Raw genomic sequence first — 13,656 nt, forward strand, 5'->3', positions numbered from 1 at the left:
CGATTTAACCTTTTAACAATACAATTTATAGCCTTGCATAGAAAAAATTGATTCGTGCTAAAACCAAATAGCGAATTAACAAAAAAATTACAAAACCGAATCCAACAAATTAATTAGACTATCAGAATTATACGAAAGAAAAAACTAATGCACGACACAATAATGATATACTTCACTACATTGGACACATCACAATGCCATGTTTATTGGACACTAGCAATAGTAGCAATTCGCAAACAAGCAAAAGCAAGCAATCATTTCTTCTTCTGACTGTCAAAAGGAGCAAGAGGGCAAATTATGCAACTGTGCATGTTGATGCACCCTTGTTTCTTTTCGATACCCACCACACAATTGGCCCTACGTTCTAATGTGATTGATTGGCAAGTACATAGAGGATCGCTAACACTTCCATTGTCTGCGCGAGCATAGGCGGAACGCACCTCGATCTCACTTGAGCCGGGTGTGTAAAAATTGGGTGGGTTTGGGTGTATATGTGTGAGTGTAGCTGTTATAATACACAGAGAAGAAAGACAGAGGGGATGGGGCGAGAGAGAGCAAGAGAGGTGTGTGAGTGAATATGCGGGAAGCAGCAGCAGCAGCAGCATCGGAACCAAAGGTACATGTATATATATAGATTGACGTCGTTTCGTTTCAATACGACACATTGAGGAGGCCATCGGGAGTTGCCCCTGCAGTTACAATACATCAAGAGCCAATATTTCGGTTTTTCAGTATACCTTGAGGAAGTCGTAGGAAGATGTCCCTTTGAGAACATCGAGAACCAGCTGCATGGTGGGGCGTTGAACAGGGGCAGATACAGTGCAGGCCAGCCCTACTACCAACAAGCGCCTCATCTCCACCTCGTCAAAGCACTGGCGGAGCCGACTGTCGCCAGCAGCTAGCAACTCACCCTTGTGATACAGCTCATAGACCCAATCTCGTAAAATAAATGGGCCAGATGACCAGCCCTCTAGGTGGTCCAGCTTCTTGACAGCCGGTTGTCCACTTGCAACCACTAGTGCTGTAACTCCGAATGCATAGACGTCTGACCAGGCTCCGAATCTACCTTCTTGAGTGGCATATGGATCAAGGAAACCGACAGTTCCTGTGACTCTGCCTCGTCGGCTAACTTCATGTCGGGGTAATATGAATGATAGGCCCCAAGCGCCCAGGCGGGCATTCCAGTTGGAATCCAGCAACACAATGGAGGGTTTCACGTCCCGATGCACAATAGTGCTGTATCCAGAGTCGTGGTGCAGATAGTGCAGGGCTGATGCCAATTGACAGACGATCTGGTATCGTTTTTCCCATGCCAGAATGGGCTGATCATGATCATCAGAAAGTTCATAACTGTATCTTACTCTCAAGTGAGTGTTGAGATCACCATTAGGCATGAACTCATACACAAGGAACGATCCTTCCTTGGTGCACCAGCCCAGCAGAGGCACAAGATTCTTATGTCGCAAAGAACTGAGGATCTTCAGCTCCCGCAGGAACACACTTCGTCCTTGGGCAACCTGAATTAATCTCTTTACAGCAACTTCTTGACCATTGGGAAGCTCGCCCCAATAGGCTTTTGCAAATAACCCTTGACCGATAGGTCTTGAAAAGTTGTAAGTAACATTTTGTAGCTCAGTGTAGCTGAATTCTCTTGCTTGCTGCAAAAATGATTCGACGGCAGTTCCCGGTCTATGGGCAGCTCCACACGCCCAGCAGAAGAATCTTCCAAGAAACCCAAAAGCTGATTTCTTTTGCACGGATGGCGCCACTGGCGAATCTAAGGATTCATCCGCTGAGTAATTAACATGTCCAGTTGAATTAGACTCCTCCATGACAGTCTGCATATTAGTCGCCATTGGACGAGATTGGGCCTCTTCATGCGCAGGAACTCCTGTTTGGGCGGAGCGTTGAAACTGCAGAAGATCTTCCAGCCTGCACTGGTACATATCCTTGACTATGTGCAGGGAGCTGTTTTTATAGTATGCTGCAGCAGCAGGTGTTTTACCCAAGCTAGGCATATCGACAACAGCTTGAGTTGTAGGGAGGAAAGCCAGCGAACGAGATATGGTGACATCCTTCTGATTTGTGAGGACGAGATTAGCCTTGAAATACAAGAGTATCCTGGAGATTTCTGGAAACAAGGGCCGCTGCAGGGGATTCCCATGCCAACACCTCCTGATCAAAGAAGCCAGAGCTGAAGGGTACGTATCAGGCAGAGTGGGCCTCTCACCAGCCATAAGTCTCCTGTGAAGGCTGGTCAATCTTGATTTCTCAAAGGGCAATTTCCCTGTTAGGATTTCAGAACAGACGATACCAAAGCTGTAAACATCTGCCTTCTTTGTATAGTTAACTGTTTTGGGGAGCTTTGGTACTACATGCTGTTCATCACCACCAACACCATCATTGTCATCGTCGTCATCTTCTGGTTCATTCAAGAATACTTCGGGCGCTCTCCAACGAGTGGCACCTCGTTGGACTCTAGAGCTGGTCATGGAGCTGCTTTGCTTGCTCTTGGCCATCCCAAAATCAGCTACCTTCACATGAACATGGCGTGTGTCCCCATCGAGGTTTAAGGAAGGACCAGTACCTACTAAGATGTTGTTGGACTTGAGGTCACGATGTAGCACATTCAGGCTGTGTAGGTACTCCATTCCCTTGGATATCTGCAGCATGATGTCCACTGCCTCTAGCAAAGAGAAGGGTGGATCCTTCCCAGCAGCTGTTCTCTTCTTCATAAAAGACAGGAGGTCTTCCTGCATGAGTTCCATCAGCAAGCTGCACCTATTGGGACCTGATGCGCAGCATATCAAGTGTAGCACATTTGGGTGTTGTAGCTGTGCTTGAATTGCTGCCTCTTTGCCAAATTGCACTTCATCCACGTAAAAGAAATCTTTCATTGCGAACTCCCCTCCAAGCCATTCCACCTTTGACACCTTGGCAAATGCACCTTCCCCGACTACATCATGGATGTGCCGTCGCAGTCCAGATGCTGCAACATCAATCCACAGGGATTGAGGCAATCCATTATGATCCAAATCAGAAAAATTGTTGTGATGCATCATGTGGTCAGAGAGTCTTTTCCACAAGAAGTCTGCAATGCGAGCATGGTTTCCATCGATGTTCCGATCAGCTCTCAGCTTGGTGAGGACCTGCAGGACAGATCTCAAATCATCATCAATGTCCTTGTTCTCCCAGATCTCAACTATGGCTTCCTCAATAGTGCTGCCGCACTGCCAACCGGGCAGATCCTGCAAGCTCTCGTGAGATCTAATCATAGCCATACTGCCATCCAGGCTGGCCTGGTCGGCCATGATGTGCTCCACTGCCATGGTGACAATATAGATGCACCACATCAAGTCATGGAGGTGAGTGTGGATAGCCTCGGTGCTTAGGGCGAGCCCACCAAACGCTTTCAGCAACCATGTGTGGCCGCCTGCGCTCCTGCAGTCTTGGATGAACCGCTCACCCCGTTGCATAGTTTGCAGCATAGCTCTGAGAGAGAGATCCAGCACTTCTTTGGCATCTAGCTGTACTACGCTCTCCGGGAAGCGGCCATAGATCTGATGATGATCAGCTTGCAGGATGCGGGCTCCCACGAGTTGAAGCGTCAGTCGGTAGGAGGAGGCAAGCTTGCGGCATTGGCTTCTGTGTAAGACGATCTGATCGACGGCTGGGTCGAACGTCATGGCTCTTACCCGCTCGCACAGATCAGAGAGACCAAGCAAGAGCTGCCGAGTAGTAACACTGATATTCCTCTGCTGATCGCAAATCGCGTCTGTGTGCTGGTCGGGATACATGATGATAGTTGAATGGGCCTAATTCCTGTCTTCTGTGTAATCGCAAATCATGTCTGTGTGCTGCTCGACGCGGACGTAGAGTCTCTCTTGCACACGCAGTTCTCGTTACCATGTAGGTAGTTTCGGATCTAAACCAGGCTTATAATTTTACTAGATAAATATATACAAAATCATAACTAGTAAAATAAGTTTATCGCAAAGCAGAGGATCTTATAAGTGATAGAAAATAATCATGTTTATGAAACCAAGTGAAATTAACACTTATTGCAATCATGTTATGTTAGTGCCTTGGTCCCTAACCTATATTGCAAGTCTAGGAGAGTTATAACTGTAGCTTATATCTCAATCTCCTCGACTTGCATGTTTTTCATCTAGAACCACACTTTTTCATATATAGACAATGATAGAATAAGCTTTCCTTGTGGCCATTATTTGCAACAAACAAAATTTTGGAACACATAGAGGACAATGTATAGAACTTCTAATGTGATGTAAGTATAGAGATTTTTTAACAATAAGATAAGAAACAAGATAATGGCATCTCACGCTCATTGCACACTTCTTTGGATGCGCGACTGCCCTTTTATATTAAAAATGAACTGTTGCTTCACACTTGATCGCATATGCTCATTGGGGATACATAGGCACATAAGTCAACTATCGCTTCGAATATAAATCATTTAGAGCTTTGAGTTGGGAATCGAACCAACTAGAAGGCTACCAAGGTTATGTGGCACAAGGAGAAGAAGTTCATCATTCAAGAAATAAAGAGAGCTTTTTCTCAAAGGGTGAGTGGGGGTTGTCTATTCTATATATTATTTAGAGCTTAGTTTTGCGAATCCCAAACTAACTAAAAGGCCTCCAAGCCTATGTGGCATAAGAATAAGAAGTTTGGTATTCAAGACATGAAGAGGGGTTTTTTTGTAAGGATAAGTGGAGGTTATGTTTACTTTTTATAATTTCTTCCTTCTTGGTCTTCTTCTTCTTCTTCTTCTTCTTCTTCTTCTTCTTCTTCTTCTCTCTCTCTCTCTCTCTCTCTCTCTCTCTCTCAATTAAACACATGTACACACACTACAAGGATAAAGGGGAATAGCAAGGGGCAGTTGTGACGCATATATCAATGGCATCACTATTTGCGTCATAGCTGCACAAATAGCGACAGTACTCAGAAAAAAAAGCGGTAGAAACTCGAGCACAGAGTTTGGCGTGAAGAGTGAAAGAAAGAGCGAAAGAAATTGTGTGTTTGGGAGGGAGAGGGAGAGAAAGAGAGCTTCTCACTGCCGTTGCCGCCACTATCAGTGTTCGCGAAGAAGAGGATGAAGTGCACAAAGGGCGAAGAGGGATCGTCGCGAAGAGAAAATGAATAATCCATCCTCGTCGCGAAGAAGAGGATGAAGTGCACAAAGGGAGAAGAGGGATCGTCGTGAAGCGAAAATGAATAATCCATCCTCGGGCCTTTGCAATGAGTACATTGCTCCCTCTTGGTTTGTTCCTATTCTTTCTTCTTTTCTTTGGTTTGTTTTTGTAGAGAATGAGATGCATTGAGGGAGAAAGAGAGGAAATAAGAGAGGGAGAAGAATAAAGGAAGATGATAAAAGAATGAGAGAGAGAGAGAGAGAATAAACATGAATCATAATAAAGAAATAGAGAGAGAGAGAGAGAGAGGGGGGGGGGGGGGAGAGGAGAATGAATGAGAAAACACGAGGGGGTATAGAGAAACAAAGAGAGGGTTTGTTTGTGTTCTTTCTTCTTCTTCTTTTTACCAATCCTTCTTTTTGTATAAAATCCCTCACAAAATGGCTGAAAGCCACTTGCTTTTTTTTAAACATGTCATCCTTTTCTAGAAGTTGTCTATAGTTTTTGGATATTTACAAGAGATAATATCTAAAATATTAAAAAATGGCTAAACTTGTCCAAAAATCTGGAATTTTTGAACCATCCACACTATGGACACTGACGTTAATGACTAATATGGTGATCCGGCATTTTTACAAACCCGATTTCTACCACAAAATTTGGCCAAAATCCCTATGAAGGGCCTTACCCATAGCTTAAACCCTACATCATATCACTTTGGGTTTACTCTTCAAGCACTAGATATGCTACATTGCTTCTCAGTTATCATAACTCTAGTAAGTGGGGAAACAAGTTCTTAGCAAGGATGTTGATATAAAGGGTAAAAGGGATGGGTTATCTTAGTAAAGATGGAAATGGATTACACCTAAGGATTGAGTGAGTATATAGATTTTTTCAAAGGACTAGCCTCTAACTATACTTGGGTTCCACCTCCATCACTAAGATTTGGGATCTATCACTATCATTAGAGGAGACCTCACCCTTGTACACAAGTCAATGTCCACATCATGGTGTCATTTGGATCTTACATAAAAGCTTACAAGGACACCCTCTATCACATTCTTATATGTATTAAAGTCAAAGCAGCTTTTGGAAGTCTTTTTTAATAGTTTCAATAGATCCCAGGGAAAATAAAATTTCAAGAAAATTCCCACAATGACTGATTGGTTTCGACTTGGTCTACAAAGTTTCAGAAGAAACGTTTTTCAGATTCTTCACTGATTTGAAGCTACAAAGGCGTAGACTGTTGGTTGCATGCAATTTTCTTCTCTCTTTCACCCTTATCACATCAACTTCTCATTTTATCATTCTTGTAAATATATTATAATAATGTGCTTTGGGCACCCACCTCTTATAATCTAGCTCCATTTCTCTCTAGCTTGTCTACCACCACCCTTGGCTTCTTGCATGATGACCAATATGGGGACTTGTCCCATCCACTATTCTCCATATTATCAAAGATGCCATACATCATCTAGAATTATGTTAATCAAGAAGATTAGCTTAATCTAATCCCTCATGGAGGCTATATAAGGTGTCCATGGAGATGTAAAGAAGGACACAATCACAAGCACATGAGAGCACTCTAGATCACCAAGCCCACAACACCCTCATGCTAGTCCATCTCTTTGAGGTAAGCTATGAGTGAGTCTCTTTTTTTATATAGAATTCCATGAATACATAATGGCAAGCTTCCTCTCTATCCTCTTCTCCTCTTGTTTCCCTCTCTTTTCATATTCTCCCTCTCTCATATTTTAATATGATATCTAGATTATATAGTGTCTAGATCATATGTACTCTCTTCTAATTCTCCCTCTACATTCATACCTAAACTTATTAAGTAAGACTTGCCATATGCTCATGGGAGAAATTAGGAGCCATCACCTCTCTTAAACTTTGCATCATCTTCATTTCCCTTAAGATGGGCTACAAATTTCTCTCTTGTGAAGTTGTGTTTTGGTTCTTTCCTTTCACTTAGGAAAGGGATGTCCTAGCCCATCCTCTCTTTAGCTAGGTGGTGCCCTTCTTTAGCTCTCTTAGTGAGGATTGGAGGCTGAGTGGATAAGAGGCAACCCACTCATATTTTCATCTCTCAATGGCATTGGCTCTCTAAATCAATAAGAAAGTCGAATGACGATGCACTCTAGAGTTTTTCACACTATGACTGCGTAGCGGTACGACAATGTTTCTATATCCACATACACAATTCATTTTAAACCCAATGTCTCTCCTTAATTAATAAATTACTGCATTGAACCTCCACTATTTACTTTCTTGATCATCTAAGAAATGTTCATATGAATAACATGTAAAAATCCAATAAGATGCTGAGGCTTTCCCTCATGCCATCAATTTAACCAACTATGAATTTTAGTATTGTTTAAGAATTTTTATATTTAATATTCTAATAGTAACTATTCTCTATTAATAAGTCATAGCAAAGTCACCAATAGTAATATTTATTAGAAATACCCAAACACTTCCCTTGCCCCTATATGGCATAGATCAACATAGTGCATATATTCTTGTTTTGTATAGATTCACAAACATAATGTTTCATGTAAGTATTTCCTTAAAAAATATCACTAAATTATTTTTTCTCTTTAGAATTTTATAAAATTTAGTAGAACTCAAAAATAGTATTTTTAACTTCTTTATGAAATATCATGATTTTTTAAATGTAGAAATATAATTTTCTATCAATAAAAACTATTTTTTACTCAAAATAATTATTTTTTAATTTTAAAACATATTAAAACATATCTAAAAATTATTTAAAAAATTCAACAAACTTTCATGGTATAAAATTCATTAGAAAAATATTATGCTTAATCAATATTCACTCATAAGTTTTGTAATAGTTGTTCTATGTACTTTTAGAGTAGATTTCAAGCATTTTTAACATTTTTTCTATTTTTAGAAATTAAAATAAAAGATCCATAAATATTAGCAACCATTCAAAGTGGAAAATCTAGACTTGTAAAATTGTATAAAAATTTCTAGAATGAGAAAATTGTAACATCACACCACTTATTTTTGTTAAACGAAACAAGATGCTTACTTGGTAATGCGCATGTCATAATTGTCATTGTAGTCCAACAAGGATTGTCGATCAACCAAGTCTTGTATAGTGATTCCTTTCTCTCTTGCTCCCACCACGACATTCCATACATCTCGCTTGAGCATCCACCCCCATCTTGATATGATTTAGGCTTAAAAGTTTTTTTAATCAGCCTTTTGATTACAAAGGTTAAGGTAAGAAAGACAACGTAATTGCTTTCTTTGTCATATCTCACAAATGGTGCTATCAATCTACGATGGAAAAATCTCTTTGATATTGCATTTGAAAGCAAGATGATGGTGCTTTAAATGATGATAAAAACCATGGTCAAGAGAGTAATTATAATGACAAATCGTGAAGATGATGGCATGGCAATCATGATGACGAAAGTTGGTAATGCTGGTATGGAAATCTTGAGCATGGTGATAGTGATGAACAATAAGTAGAACTGATTGATGACCATCTGGATCATTGCATGTCTCTCTCTCTCCTTCTTGGCATCATTGCACCCCCGTCTTGCCTCTCCTCATGGCAACTAATGCGCTCCAAGATCATGCCTCCTCTCTCTCCCTTGGTGGCTAGTTAGATGGTGCCTTCATCCCCCTTCCTTAATGGTAACAACCTCTCCCAATTATCATGCTTTTTTTTCTCTCTTTCCATTTCATTAACTCCCCCCCTTAAAACCATATTCTTTAAATCTTATAATCCCCTCTCAAATGTCTAATTTGAAGACACTACATGGAGGGGAGCTACAGAGCTCTACCCCAAGACCTACGGACCGCTTATTGATCAAGCGTTTCAAGCCGAGCGGCCATGGCTACCTCTCACATAGCCGATGCGCAATGCCTACCTTACGGGTGTAGTGAGCTTACCTTGATACTCAATCGAGTTCCCTCCTCTCTCTTGCACTCTGGTAGCTCCACGATCCTTGCGGCAAGCTCAACCAACCTCAGGCCCTCTTCGTCAAGCTCTATCCTCCATAGTCGCGCGAGAAAAGAGAAGAGAAGAAGAGAAGATGAAGAGAGAAGATGGGGAGCTTCTTCTCCACGATCCCTCACTCTCACACACTCACTCCCTCACACTCCCTCAATCCCTCACTCAAGCACAAGCAAGAAGGCAAGAAACAAGAGAAGAAGAAAAAGAAGAAGCTTTTGCCACACATAAGAATGAGCTTCTCATTCACTTTTGAACTTTATATACATGCCCTCCTTTTTGGGCGGTCATCCCCACTTTTTACATGGCCGACCATTAGCCTAGGCCCTCTTTTCCTATTTCCCACTGTTCTAACTTATCGCATTCCCAACTAGTGCATACAATTTGCACAGGAGTAAGCCTGGCACTCTTTTACAAGGATTCGAGAGTGCTTTCACAATTAATGGTGCGCTTTTACTCTTTTCTTTTCTTGAGGCGACATTGAGGCCTTCTAGAGAGGTCGTCATTCAAAATTTTTAGGGTCTAACTTTCATCTGGGGAGCCTTTTCCTTCCTTTGTCCTGTGCCCTTTCGGTTATCTTGTTTTTCTATTTTCCTGCTCCATTTTCCCGCTCCTCTCTATTGCGGTAACATTATCCCCCTCCTAGCTGAGTGCCAGTCCCATGGCGCTATGGTGGGGAGTAATGGGGTAGTTGGGGTTGTTGCTAAGTGGAACTGGTGGGTAGATGACCATAATCAAAAGGTGCTATTGTGAATGAGAGGTGATGGAGTTTGATTAACGATGATCGGGATAGATTCTGGCATGCTTTAGACTTCATGAAGATTCTTGTAGCTCCCATTTTGCGACGGCTGATAAACTTGGGGATCTCTAATCATTTGGAGAATATGAGGTTCCAAAATCTATGCCAATGGTGGGTTCATCACTAAGTTTTTCTTCTGCTTGATTTGGTTTAGTCATGGTAGCCATCAACATGCAGATGGTCGGCTACATCAAGCATGTTGGTCCATCCAACCATTGGAATATGCAAAAGCTCCTGAAGCTACTGTAGTGGTGTTCTGTCCGACTCAGAGAAAAATTCTTGGGCATTAGTGGATATCGTGGATGATCTTCTTTAGTTGGGTATCTATTCATTGAGTCACGATCATAGCCTGCAAGAGAAAGTTGTGCACTCCTTAAGGGGTGTGTATGTCTCACGGTGCGGTGTAAGTGCATGTGTAGTGGAACTCGGAGATGGGTAATGTCCCACACTTGAGGACCCAGTTCATGTGTTGTTGGAGGTGCAGTGCAAAACTTAGGGTGACAGGTCTAGAAGTCCTGCCCTTGATGTGCCCTAAGCATGAAGTTGGGGGGGGGGGGGGGGGGGGGAGGGACTAGGTGTAAACCCTAGGTGTAGTGAGTGAAGTGAGCCCTCGTGTTTTTTTTCTGTTTTCACTTTTTATTTTTCTTCTCTTTTCTCTCCCTTTTTTTGTTTTTTGTTTTTTTCTTTTTCTTTTTTTTCTATTCTCTCTCTTTTTTTTTTTGAAGAATTGCATACAAGGAAGATGTCCTGGCTAATGTCTATCACCTTCAGTTGGATTACAAGGCGGTTGCAAGCATTGGACTTTGTAGATATTCTTTGATACCGGCCCGGGTCTTCAGAGGTGTGGATGACAAGAAAGGATGATCGCACCTCGTGAAGCGGGTATCACTCATATCCTCTAAGATTTCTAGGCAAAAGGAGGGAAGCAGGGTTGCCCTCATCATTAATCTAGTCATGGCTCTACTATCTATCCCTAGGTTGATGTCAAAAAAGAGTGGAGGGAGGTGGGCTTCCTCGGCTGTGGGTCTTTGCATTAGTGGGAACTTGATAAGCCTAAGATAATTACAAGTAGTTAGAAAGGCTGGATCTAGGCAAGAAGAAAAAGCCGCGAGGAAGCGGTTGATAGATGGGAGGAGATCCTCTAACCTAAAGACTAGGCATTCCTCAGGGCTCCGGGCATTAACATTATATATTTTAGGAAAGTCAAAATCCCCATGAATATTTCGATCATAGTCAACTCCATGCCTACCAGGGTAGGGCATGTAGATGGGGTCGTTGCGTTCTTCAGGGAGCGAGCTGTAGAGGGCGGTCCAAGCATCAAAATTGGTATCTTAAATCCTCCTTCCCCACATTGGCTATGCCTCGTAGCCTTGGACGGTTTTGGGAACCCTATTTACTTTGTCTTGCCAGTCGTCTTCAGGCTCTTTCCTCCATCTGGTTATTATGAGGCTTCTTTCCTCTATCCACCTGTTTGCAAGATCATTAGCCAGATCCTTGATCTTGGCTAGAATACCTAGAGGCAACGCACAGTCCAGAGAGCGTGGATAAGCAAATGAAATTTCAAATGGCCTCGTCTGGAACTCCTGTTCATGCCATATGACCAATTCCTGAGGCCAATTGATAGGATGGGGATCCCCCCGTAGTGGCACAGACTCTTTAGGGAATTGTCTTGGCAGTGATCATGCTCTGCGTTGGGCTTTCTCTGCTAGTTCTTGTCTTCTTCTTCTAGCTGCCACAATGAGCTCGGGCATATGGGCATCTTCGGGCTCTTTAGGCGAGAGGTCTAGTAGAGGCGGATTGGGCATTCCTTGTTGCTCTTCTTCAGCATCCTGCTCAAAGTCCAGACCCTCTTCGACATTCTGCTCAGCAAAACTGATGGGACTGCTTGTGGTGATGGTGGTGGTGGTTGCTCATGCTCTTCGAACTCAAGTTCCTTAAGCTCAATAGTGGAGAGGCTGGCACGACGTAGGTAGTGAAATTGCTGCTCTTTTTTTATTCCTATGCCTGTTGGAAGCTCTCGTTCTTGAAGGCCATACCTTGGTGCTCGGGTGGTCAATTCTAGCTTCCTTCTTACCTTCTCCACTGAATCATTGCCCTCTACCTGGGTGACATATAGTATTGTGCTGAGGAAGGATTGCCTTTGTGCGTTGGCGCATACATTAGCAGCTTCTGCCCTAGACTCGGCAAGCACTCTCTTGCACTCAACCACGGCCAAGCGTTCCGTTAAGTTCCTAACTCTTTTAAAGTTGTTTCTTTCCCAATTGTTGGCTCTCTCATCCATCTTCGTTCTTCCCTCCTCCAGCTCACTTGCCAAGGTTGTCACTACCTGCTGTTGCTCATTTGTTAAGAACCAGAGTTGGTTCCTTTCCCTAGATTTTTGAGCCAACTGTTCTTCAGCAATTTCTTTTGCTTGATTTGCAATGCTGAATCTTTTTTCTGCCTCAGCAAATAGCTCTGACTTTTCTTGCACAAGCTGCTCATGGCTTTGGATCTCTGCGGAGTGCAAATTTTTTTGGGTGAAGGCCATGGCCATGAGGGCCTCTATGTCTCCCTTAGTAATCTCTAATGCATCTTGCAGTCATTGTGTGTCATTCTACAACCTTTGTGCTTCTGCTGTGGGAACTCCCGTCCTTTCCTGCTCTAGGAACTTTATTTCCCTTTCCAATCTGTCTTGTTCTTCAAGTTCATACCATAGCTGAAAAGCTATGGCATCTTCTTGTCGCTCACTTGGCTCACCCTCCTGAGCTTCTATCTGTCCGTACCTTTCCAGTTTGGCAGTTCTCTATTCTAAGTCAGCATACTGCTGCACTAGTAACTTCAAGCATCGTTATTCTGCCACTAATCTTGTAGCGCTTTCACCTCCCTTCTTCGGTCGACTCCTTGCTTTGAAACTTCTAGCCTTAAGGCTGCCGAAGTTTCCTTTTCTTTCTCTAACTCCACCAAGACCACCTTCTTTTCTTCCTTTGCCTTGTCCAATTGTGCTAGAAGATCAACCACATAAGCGTCATAGTTGACACCAGGTGGCATGGGAGTAGGGGCTGGAATGGTTAATGCCTTCAGCTTTTGTCGTTTTGGATCTTGCCTAGACTCAGCATCTGCGAACAACGGGCCTTTTTGCTTCGGCTTCTGGTACAATTTCAGGCACTTTACTAACAAGTAGCTGCATCATGCTCATCAGTTGGGCCGTGTCTAGAGAGGGCGTGGGTTGCAGGGTGGTTATGGTTGCGGTGTTGGTTGGTACTGGCACAAAGGAGGAAGGTAGGGGGTGCAACAAGGACTTGCCCTTGCCCACAACTGCTGGGGCCGTTTCCACACTGCCACTTGCTTCAGCTTCATGGCGGGGACTTGAAGGGTCGATCTTTCCTCCCCCATGGGTTTCTTTGACAGATCTACGAGTGGCCTCTGCCAACTCAGCAAGTTCTTTCATTCTTAGTCTGTCAGCTCCCTCCTTTGCCCTTCTTTGCCTCTCTTCTTCTGCCCTCTTTGATTCTTCTCTAATTCTTTCGAGTTCTTCCTCTTCTTTTTTCCTTCGTTACTCCTCCACCCTTCTTGACTCTCTTTGAGTCCTCTTCATCTCGGCTCGCTCTTCTTTGCTCAGTCTTTCTTTCTTCTTCTTTTGGCTCTTATCAGTCTTCTTTTGCTCCAGTGTTTAGCCACTTGAATGGGTGGTATCTCCGGCTCTCCTTTTTTGCTTATTGTCTTTTCACTCG

General features: G+C 43.0%; 1 protein-coding gene across 1 annotated transcript; it reads right to left on the reverse strand.

Annotated features, from left to right (window-relative positions):
• Nucleotides 1–295: 295 nt before the first annotated feature.
• Nucleotides 296–3,935, reverse strand: LOC148020939 (uncharacterized). Its single transcript, XM_087698762.1, has one exon. It carries the CDS (start codon nucleotides 3,795–3,797, stop codon nucleotides 729–731), a length of 3,069 nt encoding a protein of 1,022 aa, XP_087554888.1. The 5' UTR covers nucleotides 3,798–3,935; the 3' UTR covers nucleotides 296–728.
• Nucleotides 3,936–13,656: the final 9,721 nt, after the last annotated feature.

Source organism: Lygodium microphyllum, chromosome 18 (genome assembly GCF_053477565.2).
Source record: "Lygodium microphyllum isolate KBCC chromosome 18, Lygodium_microphyllum_v1.1.10, whole genome shotgun sequence".
Classification (NCBI taxonomy): domain Eukaryota; kingdom Viridiplantae; phylum Streptophyta; class Polypodiopsida; order Schizaeales; family Lygodiaceae; genus Lygodium; species Lygodium microphyllum.

Bases quoted from the DNA above. Each gene is read 5' to 3' on its own strand.
- LOC148020939 (XM_087698762.1), bottom strand. From the start codon at position 3,797: ATGTATCCCGACCAGCACACAGACGCGATTTGCGATCAGCAGAGGAAT.